Raw genomic sequence first — 20765 nt, 5'->3', positions numbered from 1 at the left:
AAAGCCCCCATGGTGAACTCTACTGGCGAAACCCGGTACTGCAGCTTATATAATTATATGAAGTGCCTGTGCCTGGTGCCTGGTGTGATGTGAAGCCACAGACTTTCAGAGGTGGACTTTGTGAAAGTCCAGAATCGAATGAAAAGAAATGCAAGTAATTTCAGCTTATGTTCATTGTTGTTCCTGTCATTTGATCCATTCTTTCTGCTTTGAAGAGATATTGAGTTATAGTGGGGCGGCATAGCTCAATATATGAGACCAATTTTGTGATAAAAGCACCAAATTTTGCAGATGTGTATATTCTGAAAAAAACTGGATATTGGGGGATCGCAAATTTGCCCCCTGGTGGCTGTGGCAGACATTTTTCAGAATGGCCACCATGATCTATTTGTCAATATTTCCTATCCCATTGGACCCACATGCAATACCAGACATAATATAGATCCTAGTAAGCCTGAGAACCAAGTAGAAATAGTCATTCGAAATTATATGGACTTTTACAAAGTAATTGGACATTTCATTATATTACATATGAGACCAATCGTTCATTTTGTGATACAAGCACAACATTTTGCAGATATCTTCATAGATATACTCTGAACAAAACTGGATATTGGAGCATCACAAATTTGCCCCCTGGTGGCCGTGGCAGACATTTTTCAAAATGGCCACCATCTATTTGTCAACATTTCCTATCTCATTGGACCCACATGCAATCCAGATATAATATAGATCATAGTAAGCCTGAGAACCAAATACAAATTCAAAATTATATGGACTTTTACAAAGTAATTGGTCACTTCATTATATTGTGTGTGTACATTATAGGCCTATTAGTGTGGCTATTGTTCATTTAGTGTTAAAAGTGCCAAATTGGGCACAGAAATAGCTTAATATACTGTATGTAGAATACATCTGGCTATTGGGGCATCGCAATGCATAGCATCAAAATCCTGCTACGAGCTGATCTCTTGTGGCTGCAAGAGTGGTTGCAGAAAGCGTTGCAAGTGCAAGAAGGCTGCACTTCAGTGCACAGGCCTCTGCTTCTGTGAGGGAGAATGTGCTAGCTGACTGCAAGATCTCTCAAACATTAAAGTGCCATGCCATGGTCCATGGCAAATGTCTTGCCAAGATAAAGATACAGATGATCAAAGAATGGTTCAAATAGTATACAGCAATTACAATATTATTTTCAAGTTACTTAAGTAGCATAGTTAATGGCTTCAGTTCAGTTGTTTCAATCCGTACCTGAACTCGCTACTGCTACGGTTTACTCCAGGTATCACTATAACATGTGGAGACAATCTAACCAGTTTAGTATTGCTGTACGTTTTAATAAAACATGTTTCACTTGAACGGGTATGTAAATAATATTTGTGGTCCTGAAAACATGGAAACGGCAACTTGGGGGTGACCAAAGTGTAGAGGCCAGTAACAGCTGGTGGCCATTTTGGAAAATGGTCATCAGAAAACACGTTTCACATTAACACATTGTTTCACAGGAGATGGACCTGATTGTTGAAATACTGTGAGTGGCTTACAAAATCAAAATGCTTACAAAACATATGTTTCACTTTAACTTGTATGTAAATAATATTTGAAGTGCATAAAACATGGAAACAGCAGCTTGGGGCTGACCAAAGTGTTCTATGCCTATAACGGCTGGCGGCCATTTTGGAAAATGGTCATCCAAATGCCAATCTGCAATGCCCCAATATCCAGATGTCTTCTACATATATTAAGCTATTTCTGTGCCAAATTTGGCACTTTTATCACTAAATGAACAACAGCCGCACTAATAGGCCTATAATGTACACACATAATATAATGAAGTGACCAATTACTTTGTAAAAGTCCATATAATTTTGAATTAGTATTTTTATTTGGTTCTCAGGCTTACTAGGATCTATCTATATTATGTCTGGTATTGCATGTGGATCCAATGGGATAGGAAATGTTGACAAACGGCTGGTTGGCATTTTGGAAAAATGCCTGCCACGGCCACCAGGGGGCAAATTTGTGATGGCCCAATATCCAGTTTTGTTTAGAGTATATCTATAAACACATCTGCAAAATGTGGTGCTTCAAGATTCAAGATTCAAGATTTTTATTGTCACTCCATGGTACAAGTACCACGTGTGAAATTCTTGTGCTGTGGACTCCGTTTACAACACAGTACAAATGTAGGGCATATGAGTGCAAAAACAACAAGAGACACAACAAGCAATAAGGCAGTATAGTGATAAGACAAGTCAGAGACAGTGGCATATTCACTGCACATAGGTGCACATGTCCTGTGCATACTTTAGCCGTGCTTAAACATTTTAAATTCGGCGTATTTGACATATAGGTGCAAATAGCATATTCCTTATTAAACATACAATTAAACTTGGCGTTTTAAATTCGGCGTATTTGACATACGGGTGCAAATAGCATATTCCTTATTAAACATACAGTTAAACATTAGACATACGTAATGGTAGCAGCTACAGTACGGTACAGTACGGCTACTACACTATTTGTGTATGTTAAGGAGTCTCGTGGCCTGCGGGAAGAAACTGTTCCTCAAGCGATTTGTGCGTGCTTTTGGAACCCTGTATCTTCTCCCTGAGGGTAGCAGGGAGAACAGGCTGTTGTATCACAAAATGAAAGATTGGTCTCATATGTTGAGCTACGGCTGGTGGCCATTTTGAAAAATGGTCATAGAAATGCCAATCTACAATGCCCGAATATCCAGATGTCTTCTACATATATTAAGCTATTTCTGTGCCAAATTTGGCACTTTTATTACAAAATGAATAGCCACACTAATAGGCCTATAATGTACACACATAATATAATGAAATGACTAATTACTTTGTAAAAGTCCATATCATGTTTAATGCCTATTTGTATTTGGTTCTCAGACTTACTAGGATCTATATTTATGTCTGGTATTGCATGTGGGTCCAATGGGATAGGAAATGTAGACAACTCGATGGTGGCCATTTTGAAAAATGTCTGTCACGGCCACCAGGGGGCAAATTTGCGATGCCCCGATATCCAGTTTTGTTCAGAATATATCCATAAACACATCTGCAAAATTTGGTGCTTTTATCACAAAATGAACGATAGGTTAGCTATGCCGCCCCACTATTAGTAGTTTTCCACATGTTGATATTTCACCGTCATGGCATCTTAATTGGATAATTGACAGTCGGCCATTTGCTCTGTCCATTGAGTTTATGCTTTGTGAATATAATTCTGATAGAGTTTTATTTGATTATGATGATGTCATGATTGTAATGATTGTTTGTAATGATGGTATTCTACATAGCCTACTGTATGTATGTTATGTAATAATTGTGGCAACCAATTAAAGGAACACTCTGCCCATTTTCAACCAGCATCACTGGTCCACACTAACTCAAATTAATAACTCATTAACTCAAATCAACTCTCAATAGTTTGACAGTTATTGAGAGTTGATTTGAGTTAATGAGTTAGTAATTTGAGTTAGTGTGGACCAGTGATGTCACTGGTCCACACTTTAACACTCAATAACTGTCAAATTAAATGACAGACTTCAAAACCGTTTACAGTTTTCTGATATAATACTGATGTTCTAATGATACAAAGCTGGTTGAAAATGGGCGGAGTGTTCCTTTAAGGTTATAATTCATCACCTACAGTATTGGGTAACTAATATGGTAACCAGTAATTCCTCTCAGTGCATGTGGGTTTAGTTTTAACCCTTAACTGTGCAATATGTTTATTAGTTTCTGAACATGTTTATTAGCCTACTACTGAATTCTTTCTTTCTTTCTTAGTTTATTTGGCAGGGACAAATACAAAAAACATTAAACCCCATAGGGGAAGAGATGCTTTGCAACAGATTTAGCCATTGGCTACTTTCCATCTGGAGTCCCTGGGCAGGTGGATACAAAGGCCATTCAGAGTAAAAATAAATAAATAATAATAAATAAAAATACATAAAGTGTAAAAAACAGGGAAAGGGCACAGGTTAGTATGAGATAGATAATAGTATAAAAAAATAAAATACATACATGCAAACATCTATATAGAAGCCAAGAATAAAACACAGTGGATAGTGAACTTCTAATATGCCTGAAATTTGCAATGGTATATTTCAAGACATGGGCCATCTTTTTTATGTGTTTTCTGAAAGATAGGTCGGACTCAAGTACGATCCCGAGGTATCTAAATTCATCCACAATTTTTATTTTTTGACCATTCACATAGATGTGTGGGCGTTCTTTTAGCCTTCGCTGTTTGGTAAAATACATAGCAACGGTCTTTTCTGTATTCAAGGTAAGGCACGATTTACTCAGCCACTCTGCAACTTTTTCCATTACTAAAGATAATTTGGATGCAACTACCTCTGCATTTTTTCCGTGCGTGAACAAGACTGTATCGTCCGCATACATTATTGTGTCCACGTCACCACAAACTGCAGGGAGATCGTTAATATATGCACCAAATAAAAATGGACCACATATCGATCCCTGCGTCACTCCCATGCTACAGATTTTTGGGGAGGATGTTTTTTTTTTTTTTTTATCACTTTATTTCTCAGTTTTCACAAAAACATGGATGTCACGAAATACAAAAGTGTATGAAAAACTCTTTTTCTTTTTTCTCCCCCCTCCCACCCCCCACCCATCCCATGGGGGACTTTGGGGAGGATGTTTTATCCCTGATTCTGATGCATTGGGAGCAGTCTGCTAGATAAGATTGGAGCCAACTTAAAACATTAACAGAAAGTCCAAAGTAAGATAATTTAGAGAGAAGCACAGAGTGGTTTACCGTGTCGAAGGCCTTACGTAAATCCAGAAAAACCGCCCCTGGCCTACGACTCCCCCTTTATCAAGTTTGGCCTTGATGACCTCAAGGAAATAGCAACAGGCCGTCTCGGTTGAGTGATTCGTTCGAAACTCAAATTGCATCGGGCTTAATAATTTTTCTTTGTCGAAGTGGACTTTTAATTGTTCTACTACCACTTTTTCAATAACTTTGGAGACAGCTGGTAATATACTAATTGGCCTATAGTTGCTAACTTCCTGTCGGTCACCCGATTTAAATATTGGGGTCACAATGGCAGATTTCAATGAAGATGGAAAAACAGACTCGTTCAAGGATTGATTTATAATTAAGCAATATAGCATGAGAGCCAGTGTGTTGTGAAGAATATATCCCCCTGATCAGCTGTTATCCCACGAGGCCGCAGGCCGAGTGGGATAACTGCTGAGCAGGGGGATATATTCCACAACACACGCAGCTCGAGTGCTATATTGCTTTTATAAAACGGTTTCCAAGTATGATAATATAATTATAATAATAATACTATAAGTCCGACTCCAACTGGCATGTCATTCTGATAGAGTCAGTTGAAACACTACTGTAAGGCGGGACCGCAAGAACATGCGGGTGATTTGATTGGATCGTTCTGGAGACTGAAGTTGACATTGGCCAATCCTGGCGCTTGCTGAGTAGCTGAGAGCTTTCTAGAATCCCCGACAGGCAGCTCGAGCCGCAGCGCTGCATTCTCAGCGCTTGCTGAGAAGCTGAATGCTTTCTGCAAAGCCGACACCAACTAACGTTACGGGGTTAAATGCGGGGTTAAATGCGGGGTTAACAGCCTTTCTTTTGCAAAGAAGACATTAGCCCGCATCTATTCTTGTACAAAACATCATTTTCTGCGAAGTATTAGTAAAGTTATAAGCGAAGATCGATTCACAAGGATCTGACAGCTGTCTCCGCCATTTTTTTTTTCTACGTTGTCATTTGAGGTAAGCCTTATTATTACTCTCTTAGTAAGAGAGTTGCCATGGCAACCAATAACCCATGGCCATGGGTTATTGAACTCGGTTACTGGAATTATACAATGGCTGTGAACCAATCAGATTGCTTGATTTGAGAGAGCCGTTTTATAATGTGCGTTATAGGGGGGGCCAGACCGTGTAATAAAAAAAAATGCAGAATCAAGCCTCCAAGTGTCCTTTGCCTTGGAGTTTGATAAGGACAAGAGGATTTTTCTGACGCATGCTTCATTAACATGTAAGAAATCATGCAGAGGGGCTTCCTGGGGCTGTACATGTACACGGGGGGCATTGCCCATCTGAGAGGCTGGGAAGGCTCTGCCTAATTCCTCAACAGAGTCAATGAAATAATTATTAAAAGAATTTGCGACCACTAGACTCTCACTGAGTATGCACTATGCAGTGAGGGGTAAGCTTAGCCTGGGTAAACCCAGCCCCCAGTGACCTGCTCTCAGGCTTACCCTGCTCACGAGTCACAAGGAGAACAGGTCTGAGAGCAGGTCACGTGGGGGCTGGGTTTACCCAGGCTAGGGTAAGCTACTTGGAAAATGTAGTAAGTTAAGCTATCAGTTACTCTCGATTAAATATAGCTAAATTACATTGAAGCTATCCCCAGAGAAATGTAGCAAGCTAAGCTATGAGCAACATGGCAAAAGCAGCTTGCTACTTCAAAGCTACTTTTTTTCTCACATTGAATCAACTTCATGTCAAAGAACAACTTTCCACCAAACAAATAGGCAGGCAAAAAAAATCTAATTTTGATTGTTTATTATATTATAAAACACACTGAAACTCTCACTGGCACAATATTCAAAAACAGACAATAAAACCTGAACGTCTTCTTCTTCACTGCCAGTGGCTCCCTCTGGCTCTGCCATCTTTCAAAGTTTGTTGCTGATGTGACTTCACCAGCACATTACATATTTTGCCCTACCCTTAACCAATCGTCACGATTCGTCAGTCTTCATTGCCTAAACCAGTGATACTCAACTTGCAGCCCGCGGGCCACATGCGGTCAACTGTGTGGCCCGCGATGGAATTGAAAAAATAAAACATTTTACAGTGCACCTGAACGCAACATGCAAGATACCCGCTGAATAAGTGTCCAAATGTTCATGTCATTCTGGCCAATACTCCACTTCTGTTATAGCATTTCAGTCTGGAATATGGAATATCTTTCAATAATCTATGATTTAGCTGCTAAATTGTCAAATACCGCCGTCTGCTCGCTACCCAGGCACTTATGTATGTAATTAACCTAACTAACTATCCGGTGTGCACAACATTGTCAGACTAAACTCTGGCTGACACCCCAAAAACCTACAATCCGCTACAGAAAAATCTATATTGATTGTTTATTAACTGCCCCCTGGCCTTCTATCATTTCATGAAAGTGGCCCCCGGGCAAAGCAAGTTGAGTATCCCTGGCCTAAACCCAACCCAATCAGAGGCAGAGTAGTGCTGGGTCTTGCTGCAAGAGAGGCAAGGATGCTAAAAAGCAAGGATGAGACAACAACACTTGTTGTCCGTCATAATGGAACTACACAATTTAATTGGCTACACAGGCACACTTGACATATGCAATGTCTCCTCCTGTTTAATCCAAACCACAGCAGAAATCTCCACTGCATGCTTTGCTCATGGATTTTCTCTGGCGAGTAGCTTGTAGCTTTTGCGGGAAGCTACAAGCTACTTGGGTCTATAAATAGCTTAGCTACTGAAAAAGCTACTTGGTTCAAAAGTAGTGAAGCTACCACCAAGCTACTGAGAAATGTAGTTAAGCTATGTAGCTTTGCTACTTGTAGCAAGCTACTGCCCAACACAGAGTACGATACCTACACCTGGCGCGGGGGCTGAGCTGGCTTGGCTTGTAACTTTAAGCTCTATGGGACTGCTACTTTCCCGCTCTCTACCTGCTAATTTGTCAATGCAGTTCCATATTATCTAACCGTTCCCTTTGGCCTGCTTTATAATATCTAAAAAAATAAATCGATATGTTTCAAGCCCAGTTTTCAAAGATGTTTTTAAGGCTGCATCTCTCCACTTCATTAGCTGCCATAGCTCTTCTGAGAACCATGGCAGTGGCTGTCTACTTTTAAACTTAGAGGGCACTGTTTTGGTGAACTTAAATAGGAGCTCTGTGATTGTATTCTTAAATGCTTCACATGCTTGTTCACAATTCACCTCTGTTGTTACGTTTTCCCAATTCATTGAATTTAATTCATTTTCTACCTGGGTTAGGACCGGTTAGGACTCTCTTTGGTATAAAGGATGTTTGGGTATTCTTTCCTGGTCTAGTTTGATTTTTATATCGTGACTTGCAAACTTTTCTAGAGACCAGGGTGAGATTGTGGTCGGAGATGCCTGTTATTAAGTTATAAACCTTTGATATACAATCGCTTTTGTTTGTAAAACAAAGAATAATATAGAGAAGACTCATTTTATAATGCAGTTTATTTTTATTGCTTTATTTCAGACCACACATACACCCATGCCACCGAACAGCCTACCTACCGCCTGCCAATAAAAATAGTTACATCCATCAATGCTTCATTATTCTGGTTCTAACCGACCTCCGAGGGGGATGCATTAAACCAGAACCAGCCCTAGCCTAAGTTCACCTTTACCCCATTTTACACCCAGAGAATACCATCAGTCATCACTCAAAGTTCAGTATACCCAACACCAGGTTTAGTAAAAAGGGAGCAGAGACGTGAGTTTCCAGTTAAAATATATATTTTTTTTCTTAGGTTCAGGGCAAATAACTTTGTATATGTAATTATGGAAGCTGCAAGGTAAAAGTCAGGTTAAAAATATGTATTTATTACAACAATAATTAGTTTTTAAATAGTTTAGAAAAAGTATAGATTTTTTTTATGTCACTACACATAAGGAGGAAGGGTGCCAGTGGAGTCCACAGGAGGAAGGGAGTAAGGAGGAGGGGGGGGGGGGGGACAGAGGGTTTCACCACCACCAGTAGACTGTTTAGAATTAGCTAGGATTTCCATCCTCCCGAGCCGTGTCCTTTCAGACATACGGTCGATTCGGGGCTATGACTACCTCCACTGGCGGAACGAAAGGCGTAACACAATTATCCACCACTCCGCTTTCACCACTTTCACAGCGGAGGCGAGGGTTACTAATTCCACAACATTTACCGCTTTCAGTCTGTGTGAAAAGGGCTTGTGTGAAACACATACACAACTGCATGCAGTCACACTGCAAGACAGAAGAAGCATGGCGTTAGAATACACAAAATAGCATACAGTGGAAACAGTTTTACACTCACACTGTCTAAATAAAAGAAATGCACACAAAGGTTAAGCGGGCACAGCAAAATGTAGCATCATGCACTAGAAATCCAGATATAGATACAGTGACCAACCACCTACAGAACTACCTGACCGTACTGTAACTGGCAAGGCAAGAATACTATGCCGACAATACCCAGATCTACCAACATCAGCACAAAATCCATTCAGAAGCCACCCCTCGCCCACATCGAAACCTGCATATCCGCAATAAAAACCTGGCTGATCCACAACTTCCTCAAACTTAACAGTGACAAAACGGAACTTCTCATCGACACCAAATCCACACTCAGCAAAAGCGGATCCATCACACTCACCACCTATGACTCAACCATTAGCCCCTCCCCCCTGGCTCACAACCTTGGTTTCATCCTGGACCCGGCATCCTCCCTTTCGATCCCCATGTCAGCTCCATCATCAAGACCTCATACTTCCATCTCCGCAATATTGCTCAAATCAGACACTGCCTCTCCCCCCCTGCTGCTGAATCCCTCATCCATGCCTTCATCTCGTCCCGCCTTGACTACTGCAACTCCCTCCTCACCGGCATCACCTCCCGCTCCCTCCATAGACTCCAGATGGTTCAGAACTCAGCCGCCCGCCTGCTCACCCATTCCTGGGCCCACATCACTCCTGTCCTCCACTCTCTCCACTGGCTCTCCATCAAAGAACGTATCAACTTACAAAAGCGGCTAGAGAGACAGAGAGACAGAAGCCGCTTTCACACACAGATCGCGCAAAATTGCAGTTCAGAAGGCCCGCAAAGCCGGCAGCCTCGCCACAGAAATTGCTTTCACACACAGCCAAGCAGCACCGCCACATTCCCGTCCTGGGGTGTGCTTTCAAGTGACATCCACCCCTCCCGGATCGAAAGCAGAGCGGAGGCATTTCCACCCAGGTCCTCTAGTAGCCCAAATTAATATTTTCATAGGTTAGTGTAGCCTAGGCCAGTGGTTCTCAAATGGGGGTCCGGGGACCCCCAGGGGTCCATGGCACTTTGCCAGGGGGTCCGTGAAAAGTTTTCGGGGGGGGGGACTTTGTGTGTGTGCAAAAGCTTCATAGTTCAACGAAAATATGTTATGCTTTAAATCTAAAATGGTTCATGGATTACATTCTAATCTGACAAACCTATCAATTTAAATGTCAAGCACGTTAGCGTGGAAACAAGCTGAGCCCAAAATCACAAATCAGAATGAGGGGGTCCCCGGTATATATCTTATAAGGGGTCCTTGGCTGAAAGACATTTGAGAACCTCTGGCCTAGGCTACTGTATGATGAACAAATTCATTCAACAACCAAACATCGCCGATGTACGCGAGCCAACGAGCCAGCCAACGGGTTAAGGATCAAAGTGATAAAACACGAAAGTGTTTTCCACATGCAGCATGTAACAAGGCTTTCAATATTCATCTGATCGACTGTATGGATCACAGATGCACCATCATGTAGCCTATTGGGTACAAGGCTAATTCTTATCTTTTGGTTCCAGTTTTTTGTAAAGTAAATTATTCCCATGAAAAACAACTAATTAGCGTCCGTTCTGAAAGACACGCCCGCATATCAAACAGCTGCAGTCGTTCGTCGGGGGAATAGTATAGGCCAGTGGTGCCCAATTTGGGGCCCGCGGGCCAAGTTTGGCCTGCCACAGATTTGGGGGTGGATTTTTTCTTTTTCTTTTTTTTTCTTTTTGCAGACCAGGCCACCGGGCAGATCCCCGACGTGCCCGATTATGCAGGCCGCGCCTGAATGGAGATGTCGGGACTCTTCTATCTACGATTAACGTTAATTTTGTGCAGCTGGTATTCTCTCTCCCCGACTCTATCACACGGGTGTGAGGCATTGCTATCTGAGGATTTATTGCTCCTGATTGGTTGGCTGAATCACCTGGTTGGGGGGTGAGCTCTGATATGTGATCCCTCCCCAGTCACTGGCTTTACACCAGCTCAGCAAGATGGACAGATCATCATCACGGCAGTGGCACACTGACAAAAGAAAGTTTAGGACGGAGTGGCTTCAAGACGAGTATTTTTTTACCGAAGTAAATTCAACAGCGGTTTGTCTCATTTGCAGACAGAGAGTGGCTGTTTTGAAAGAGTACAATATACGTCGCCACTACGAAACTGACTTTCAAAGTACCTTGAGGATTTTTCAAGTTGTGAATTAAGTCAAATTTCTCTCTTGATTACAAAGGTGGAAAATACAACTGTTTTTAACTGGGTGTTTACTTATTAAATGTTTAAGCTCCCCACAAATGCAGATGTTTTTTTAAATATATATAACCAATTGCAAATTATTACAATTACCAAACAGATAAAAAGTAGATTATTATATTGAAATGTTATTTTAGATTTAGAATGTTAATTTTCTATAAAACACAATACATTTTAATGTAATTCCACAACGTTTATTTTTGGCCCTCAGCCCTCCACCCAGATTGAGTTTTGGCCCTTCATGGGAAATAATTTGGGCACCCCTGGTATAGGCTATAAATGCACATGACTACTATAACGTTAGTAGTTTTTGTAAGGGAATGCACAACTGGCTAGCTAGACAGATTGCAGTTCTGGAGCTGGTTTCCAGAGGGAATATCCTCAGACCAACTCGCCACAGTCCTCTGAAGCTTATTATTATATCCATTAATTTTACCTACTTGTCAACATCGTTTGAGCATAAAGCCTAACCTACTTACTAGGCACGGAGCATTCCTCCTGGCCGCTTTTTTTTTAACTTTCGCCTTTCTTGCTGCATGAGGTGGTTTTGCCCTGTATTTTTTTTTATGAATTAGCTGACCATTCTCACCGTTCCAGCTTGCCGCTCCTACGCTTTCAAGTGGAGGCGGGTTGCCTGGTAACCCGGCGTTGTGACTAGGTCCACTGGCAGAACGAAAGGCGTACAACAATTACCCACCAACCCGCGTTCACAACTTTCACATCGGAGGCGCGGATCCTATTTTCCATGCATTTTGCGGCTTTCAAGGACGGTGTGAAAGCTGCTAGAGAGACAGACGCTATCGTCATTATAGTATAGATACTAGAGTACAAAACCCACAGTGGCACCGGAGCTCCTCCTAACAGGACAGAGGGACAATATTAATGACTTACAATAGTTTAAAACATCAAAATACACTATACAATACACAGTTACTTTGTACAATGAAGATTTGTAAAATTCGCATTAGCCATGTAACTAATGTTAATCTGAGCCAAGTTGTTTACATTGCCTCTAGTCAACTTTTTTGACACAATCTACCGCTCTCTATAAAGTAATGCCCATAATACCACACAGCTCAGCGTCTCGGGTTCAAATTGCGACTTTATCAGTCTTTCTTGGACGCCCTTACTTATTTCCGATTGCCCTTGAAAGCAGCACAAAGACTGCGTCATCATGTTGATTGTGAATCATTTGAAGAAGTGGAAGGTGTATTAGAGGCAAAGAGATTGAGTCGATTTAGAGATGGTGTAAGAGAGGAGAGTACCTCAGTGTGTTTGAGTTTTGAAGGAGAAATCCCGGATAGAGTGTTTTTGGATAGTGTCAGCTATAGGGTGAGGGAGTATGAGAGGGCTCCTCTCAGGTGTTATTCTTGTCAGGAATACGGTCATGTTGCTACAGAGGAGAAAGGAGATGTGGACGGTGTGGTGGAAATGAGTGCAGGAGGGAGACATGTAAAAATGAGGCAAAATGTCTACTCTACACTGTGAGGGGAGTCACAACACAGGATCAGCACAGTGTCCACGTAGAGTTAAGGAGATTGAAGTGAGCAGGATCAGAGAGGAGAAAGGAGTGTCGTATGCTGAGGCTGTTAAGTGCATGGAGGTTGAGAGAAAGGAAAAAGTGGAAGTGCAAAATGAATTGGAGCAGAAGAGTGGAACTGGTGGAATTGAACGAAACATCTGTGTGGACAAGAAAGGATTTTTGACATTCATGGCTATGGTAATTAATTGTGCGGAACAGGTCAAAGGAAAAGATTAAGATGATGATGGATGCAGCTAGAAGGTTCTTGAATGTTGTTGACATTTCTGGAGAGGAGATTGAGAAGGCGTTGAGAGATGAGTTCCTGCCGAATCAGTCTGAGTCATAGAATGGACAATATATCGTGAATTGGGAGCACTATGGGTGGATATATGATGAAGACTGTAAATAGATTACACTATGAAGAGGACATCAAACTCCAGTAGGTGGCGGTAATGCACATACATATGTTTGCCAACCGCCATAAAACTCCAAAAAAGAAGAAGAAGAAGACTGCGTCATCAGAGTGCGGTCATCAACGCGGAAAGGAGAAGCGGAAAAAAATATTTTGCTCGCATTTTGTCATTTGGCTTCCACAATATACACACATAATCTCGAAGCAGCAATACAAAGGATTGACTTAACATAATGCCAAGAAAATCAGGTAAATGTGAGAGTTTAAATTAGCGATTGGCGTTAAATTCAATCCCTTCGTCCCTTCAGATATATCTGCGACGTTGAAATTAGCTTGCTAGCATGCTTGCAAAGCTAACGCTAGGTGAACACCACTGGAACGTTAGTGTCAATTGTGTGTGTTTTTTTTAAACTCCTAGCAACGTTGGACCATTGCCATTACTATGGTTATGTAAAGTAATGAATGACTTTCGAAATGAATATAACTAACGTCAACAGTACTAATTTAACCTCTCCCTCTGTACAGGTGGCAGCGGTGTGCCCAGATTTCGAGAGAACTCGAGAGTTTTGCGGGCACACGTGAGTATGACTGAAGTTCATGTCATGCTTGCATGGCAGGCCTTTCTAGGTGCTGCTGACAGCTAAAGTACACATATTAACTAGCAACAACTTAAGGGTTCTGAAAATGAACCGATGCGGAAGGACCTTAAACTTGCATTCTTTATAATGGCCAGCAGGGCATTCCTGGAGCAGTCCTGGAATTCCATTCCAGGACTCCATTCCTGGAGCAGTCCACTGCCTGGAAAAACAAGTACAATTGTATGGAAGTTATTAATGGGAAAATGGCCCTATACTTCTCACTTGATTTATGACCTCAGTAAACACTTTCCTAATGAGTTTAGGATCAATCGCTAGTTTCAAGTCTTCTTCAATACAGCATGATGTTAATTTTGTAAATTATGACCCCATTTTGAGTAAAATAGATGATAAAGCAGACTATGCTTTGGGGTGTGATTGACAGCCAGGATCTCTGTCCAGTGAACGCGCAGCTTGCCGATCATGGATCAATAGCAGGCAGCTTCTGACTCCAAATAACCAAGATGGCAACGGTCAAAATGAGAAAAACTCAAGAAGAGATAAAAACAGGAGTGGGTGATCATGTCACAGTGGCTACATATTGTTGTAAGGGGGTGCTTCACCAAGTCTTGCTATGCTAAAGCATGCACACATTGAGTGATACATTTGTAATTGCTGATCTTTTCTCTTCTTTTATTTTCAGGAATCTGTGGTAGATTTAATAAGTGGACGCCCCAACGCAGGCTCTTTCCTAGATGTCTTTGCCTCTGGCATATTTGGTAAGTTGTCATGTGAGCTGCTGAGCATTGGGCAATTATTGCATTCTTTCAATTAAATAGACCATCCACTCGTAAGCTGAGTCCGTATTGATTACACTTCAGTCATAAGAGATTTTTTAGATGAAGGAAATCAGACAAGTTAAACAAAGATTTTTAACATTCATTATCTACTTTCCCCAATGTGAGTCGAAACTCCACTGAACACCAAACAGCGAGTTGGCCCCCCATAGTTATCTATATCAGTCTTTTCCCAAACCGTTCTACTTCTTTACAGCTCCAAAAAGCATAAAATGCAAAACAGTTTATGCAGCATAATCCAAGCCAAATGATTGCACTCTGAGTCCAAAAGTCCAGTATTTACCTTATTATGTCCTATATTTTCCTCAACAACATTGCTTTGTTGTGTCACTACAGCAGCAAGCAGAGTGCTGTCGGGAGTTTATGTGACCAGAGCATTATCTTTTTCTTCTTTTTTTTATATTTTTTTATTCACAAGAATTATAAACAGACAGGACAGTATATACGTGGGCATGTAAGATATTCAAAAAATAGTGTACACGTTTGTATATATTTACGTTAAGTGGTAATTTCCCCCTCCCCAATCCCTACCCCAAAAATAAGCCCCAGCAACCCAACCCACAGTGCCTTCTGACCTACCCAACCATCCAAGCTTTGGGCTGGAGTGGCAGAGCCGAATAAGCCAGTACCCACAATGAACATACATGAAATGTGGCGAGTCCAGTTGCCTTCAGGGTCAGGCACAACCACCATGTTATTTATATTTTGTAAAAAAGGCCTCCATGTCTTGTTAAAGGTATTCAAGGAGATCTGAAAATCAAATCTGATTTTCTCAAGTTTGATGCAGTGGAGCATCTCCTAAATCCATCTATCATGGGTGGAGGGGCAGTGTTGGGGGTAACGCGTTACTGTAAGATTACATTTGTCAGTAACGAGTAGTGTAAGGCATTACTGTTCCTAAATCCAGTAATCACATTACAGTTACTAATCAAACACTTAAGTCGTTACTTGTGTTACATAAGTTATTACGTTTTCAGCAGGGTCGGGTTTGAATCTGCAGGATTATGGTCGGAGAAAACTGCATTCGTTTGCGCACCGCAACAGCTGATAAAGAGACATTTTGTAGTGCTAGAATGGATGGGCTTGGGGGAGGGGAGGCGTGACGATTGCTTAGGTTTTATGCACAAGGAATGACGTTCATCCCTCCAGACGATCCATTATATCACCCCCTTCCATAGGAGTTGAGACAGTCAGATGGAAAATGGCAGTGCGCAGTCACAACTTTTCAGCCGTGGATTATGCACATACTTAGAATATGTTGCAGGAAATGACAGGAATGTGACAGTAAAGTGCAAAGTTTGCCACGGTCATAAGCATTTATCCACCGCTGTGAACACGAGAACAAATCTCTCCAAGCAGCTGGGAAGGCAACAGGCTAATAACAACACAAGCTAGCAGCTAGACCCAGGTACCCATGCTGAGTCGACCAGAGCAGCAGGTAACGTCAAAAGCAGAGATAAACAGGCGTGTTGCCTCATCAGATGAAATGTTGCCAGTGTAAGCTTTTTTACGGAGGTTCCTCATAGTGAAGGCTGTAGTGATTCAAGTTATTTTCTAGACAAGTGGACACTAGCTCTGCAGTACAGAGCAAATAAATATGTGGCTAACAAAATTTTATGAAACAACGTTTGTGTTCAGCTAGATAATCTTCACAAACGAGGACCATTTTTATGACTTTTGAAGCGTAAATGTGTTGTTTTTTACACTATTTTCAGAAAAAAAACTGTTCATACCAAAGAGACACTTTGAACAGGAAGCTGAGTGTTGAATCAATAGATTGTATGAGGAAATAGATATTTTATGTTAAAGGGATAGTTATGATTTTTGGAACCCTAGCCCTATTTGCTACAGTACTCAATGATGATGTTGATTGGTAGATTCCTTTCTCAGCACAATCCATGCTGTTCCTCATACTAGCTCCAGATAGGTAGCCACAAACCAATACAAGGTCAATGGGGTCACGCTCCTGTCCGTGCAAGCTGACTGAGGCACAATGAAATTGAGCCCACAGTGCACACAAAGTACATTTCAGTGAGCCTCAGTCAGCTTGCACAGACAGCAGCATGAGCCCATTGATCTTGTATTGGTTTGTGGCTAACTGGAGCTAGTATGAGGAACAGCATGGATTGTGCTGAAAAAGGAATCTACCAATCAACATCATTGGTAAGTAGCAAATAGGGATAGGCTTCCAAAATCTCTTTAAAGAAAGCATTGCAGGCATTGGAAAATAACAGAAAATAAAATAGTATTATAAATACGTAGCAATAGTAGAAAACGCAAGGTGTGATGTCCCCAAACTTTTGACGAGCAGTGTGTGGGAGTGTGTAAAAAATATATACATATAGGCTATACTTTTTTCTGTTCTCTGCTGTTTGAGAATTTATTGATATCAAAAACCATGGTCCATCAAGTTCAATGTTCTTTTGTAAATCACAATCCAGAGATGAAAAAATGTAAGCTATTGTGAGGCATGATGGTGGTGTTTTGATCTTGAGACCACTTTAAAAAGAGAACTGGAATGACTGGATGACACGTGACTGGATGACAAGTATTAACTTTCTGCCACCTCATTTGTCTGTCATACTTTGCAGGTTTTGACCTCGGTTTTTTAAGGGCCTTTGATGCTGATCTGGAGAATGACATCATATATTCGGACGATTCAGAGGAGGAGGAGGAGCCGGACGTAACTCCACACCCACGGATAAAACAACTGACTGATGCGGTACAACTCACAATTTAGTTTAAAAAATGAGGAGAAACACCCACTCCTACAAAATTAAGATTACTGATGGAACGATATTCTTACGATTCTATGCAGTGCTTCTCAAACTTTTTCATGTCAAGGATCCCTAAACTGACACAAATTCAACAACGGACCCCAATTTGTTACGATTTTGTCCCAGGGTCCCCCCCCCCCCTGATTTTTTATCCCCCATTAGTGCTAACGTAATTTATTTATCCTGGTTGCTACTCCACCCTCTGCCGATCTGGGGAGAGCCGAAACTGGCTCCATGCTTCCTCCGAGACATGGGCAGTTAGCCAGCCGCTTCTTTTCACCTGACAGAGGAAGCTTCACCGGTAGGACATAGCACGTGGGAGGTTCACGCTATTCCAACCAGTTCCCCTCCCTCTGAATAGGCGCCCTTAACGACCAGAGGAGGAACCACATTAGCAACCAGGATATTGCATGTTTTGGTGAAGGGGGTTCCTATATGAAGGAAACCCCCGGGAGGCACGGGGAGAACATGCAAACTCCACACAGAAAGGCCCTTTTGACGACCCCACCCGGGCAGTGGGCACTCGAGGACATGCGGACGGGCACGCATTCCTTCAGCGTTCACATCGTCCCAGGTGGGAATCGAACCCAGGACCTTCGAGCTGTGAGGCGACAGCCAGGCCGGAGGCATTATAGATTCGGGTTGTACGTCCGTCCATCCGATGTTCGTTGACACGATATCTGAGGAACGCCTTGACGGAATTTCATCAAATTTGCCTCAAACGTCGACTTGGACTCAACGATGAACTGATTAGATTTTGGTGGTCAAAGTTCAAGGTCACTGTGACCTCACGAACGCCATTCCAAAGTTCGTTAACGTGATATCTCAGCAACGCCTTGACGGAATAGTTTCCAATTTGGCTCAAACATCGACTTGAAGCAAGAACTGATTAGATATTGGTGATCAAAGGTCAAGGTCACTGTGACCTCTTGAATGCCATTTCCAAGCTCTTTAACGCAATATCTCAGGAATGCCTTGACAGAATTCCTTCCAATTTGTCTCAAACGTTCACTTGCACTCAAGGATTAACTGATTACATTTTGGTGGTCAAAGGTCAAGGTCACTGTGACCTCACAAATGCCATTTTCAAGCTCGGTAACGCCATATCTCAGTAACACCTTGATGGAATTTCTTCACATTTGGCTCAAACGTCAAAGTCTGGACAGACCTGGTTGTCGACTGCTCACTTGTTGGTGTAGGCTTACAGTATATCCGTGGTGCGGTCATTCTATTTTTTTTTATTTTATGTTTCATGACAGAAAGCGTATAAAACCCATCACCAAAATAGTCATACATTCTGTCATTGTGTTATTTATGGATGGAATTATAGTGAAAATAAATGATTCCCCTTCTTGCTGGGGACCCCCTCAAGGACCCCTGGGGGTCACTGTCTGGACCCCACTTTGAGAGCCACTGCTATACGTGATATGTGGTTCATAATTCAGTACAACCACGATATGTGGTAAACGAAAGTTCAATGACAACTAAGTCTGACTGCAGAATTATGTTGAGTTTTGAGACACAAATCTTTCTAGCGATGGCATTGGCTGCTAAAATTTAAACAATTTAAACATATAAAGTGCAAATATAATTTCAATGGAGAACTTCTGATACTATGATGGTCAAGCATCTCATTTATGATTACCACAGCAGAATAAAATGGAGCTCAGCTAATATCACAATTAATTTTCCTGCCCCAGGATGCTAAGTAATTGAAGAGAGAGATTTATGTACTTCAGGCAATGATGCTTTTGTCATCAAAACTGCAAAATGTTGCATTTTAGAAATTAACACTTTACATTTTCACACTGTATTTTTAATTGCATCAACATTTTCTAAAAGCATGCTTTTTTCCTTCTTTTTCAGGAGGCCGATCAACATGCAAAGGAATCAATAAAGGCCAATCAACATGCAAAGGAATTGATTGAAGAAGAGGAACGGCTTCGAGGCAAAACCGAAAGGAACAAGCGTAAGAAAAAGGTCTGTGTCTGCAATTATTATGATAGAATCTGGAAGAATGATTCTTCCTCTGACTGCAGGTCATAAACATTTCCCTGTCTCTTTTTACAGCGTAAGAAGGAAAAAAAACGAATAGAAAAGGAGAATGCAGTTCAAGAGATTGTACCTGTAAGTCTATTAAACTCATATTGGTGTTTGCTCATGTGAAATAACTAAGTGACTTTTTACATCTAAAGCATTTAGTAGACACTAGGGGTGTCACGATACACTCAGTTCACGATATGATACACGATAACGATACGATACGATATTTTAACAATATTTTTTTGCCATCGATTTGTAAGTTGAGGGGGCATCCTCCACGCTAATTTGAGTAATTTCACAATTTTCATCCTCTGTGTCTGTAACGTCGCTCGTCTGTTCAAACAAAGCAATGAAAAGGAGAGGGAGCATGCAATCAGATGCAGATCAGTGCCACCATGTTCAGCTCCTTTTTCTCGCGATATGAGTTTTCATCTCAACGATACATATTGTCACATTTTGATATCGCGATATATTGTGGGACGATATATTGTGACATCCCTAGTAGACACTCATCCCTACAATGTAAAAAAAAAATGGAACGGTGCTTTATACAAATAAATAAGAGCCAGGCTGTTTTAAATGTATGTTTATTTGTAATACCAGTCTGTGTCTTTTCAGGAGGAAGAACTAGGCAAGTCTGAGTCTACAGAAAATCAGGGAGAAAATGATGTTATTGAAAGTCATATTGAAGCAGAGGAATCTGCTGCTTGTGCATCTGGTGAAACACAAAATGAAGCGGGGATTGGTCAGAGACTCGGATTGGAAACTGTGGTTACAGACGAGAGCAGCAGCAACACTAGCAGCAGTAGTAACGAAGAAGATAATGTGAAGATGAATGAGGATGGAGACGGAGAGCCAAAGGTTTGTGTACAATTTAAATGTTAGTTTGTGTCACATTATATTTAAGGTTTGTAGAAGCATGCTGGTTTTATTTTGCAGCACTTGGAAACTTTTTATTTATTTAATTTATTATTATTATTATTATTATTACAGTACATACTACATAGCATGTAGAATACAGTGGAGAAAATAAAAGGATTTAAAAAATTGTTTACTTTTGAAGCCTCTAGTTTTGCGTTTTGGCCGCGGCCATCTTGGTTTTCACGCAGCTCGCGCAAGAACGGGGGTTTCCCACAGAGCCACCTGCTATTGGTCCATGATTGGCGAGCTGCGCCATCACTGGACAGGTGACCCATCAATCTGTCTTTTTGATTGTCTATTTTAGTCTAAACGGATGAG

General features: G+C 41.3%; 1 protein-coding gene across 1 annotated transcript in view; it reads left to right on the top strand.

The window, feature by feature from the left end:
* The first annotated feature begins 13395 nt into the window (after positions 1 to 13395).
* Positions 13396 to 20765, top strand: part of LOC310773558 (uncharacterized protein) — a 29032-nt gene continuing 21662 nt past the window's right edge. Inside the window, exons 1-7 of the mRNA XM_083633463.1 lie at positions 13396 to 13523; positions 13800 to 13852; positions 14553 to 14628; positions 17298 to 17428; positions 19350 to 19463; positions 19554 to 19610; positions 20145 to 20387. Of these exons, the coding sequence (XP_083489589.1) occupies positions 13508 to 13523; positions 13800 to 13852; positions 14553 to 14628; positions 17298 to 17428; positions 19350 to 19463; positions 19554 to 19610; positions 20145 to 20387 (690 nt within the window). The 5' untranslated portion in view covers positions 13396 to 13507. The remainder of the gene's footprint in view (positions 13524 to 13799; positions 13853 to 14552; positions 14629 to 17297; positions 17429 to 19349; positions 19464 to 19553; positions 19611 to 20144; positions 20388 to 20765) is intronic.

The sequence above is a fragment of the Poromitra crassiceps genome (genome assembly GCF_964638095.1).
Source record: "Poromitra crassiceps genome assembly, chromosome: 3".
NCBI classification, from domain to species: domain Eukaryota; kingdom Metazoa; phylum Chordata; class Actinopteri; order Beryciformes; family Melamphaidae; genus Poromitra; species Poromitra crassiceps.
The sequence above is the reverse complement of the archived record's forward strand: the minus strand, read 5'-3'. Positions and strand labels throughout refer to the sequence as shown.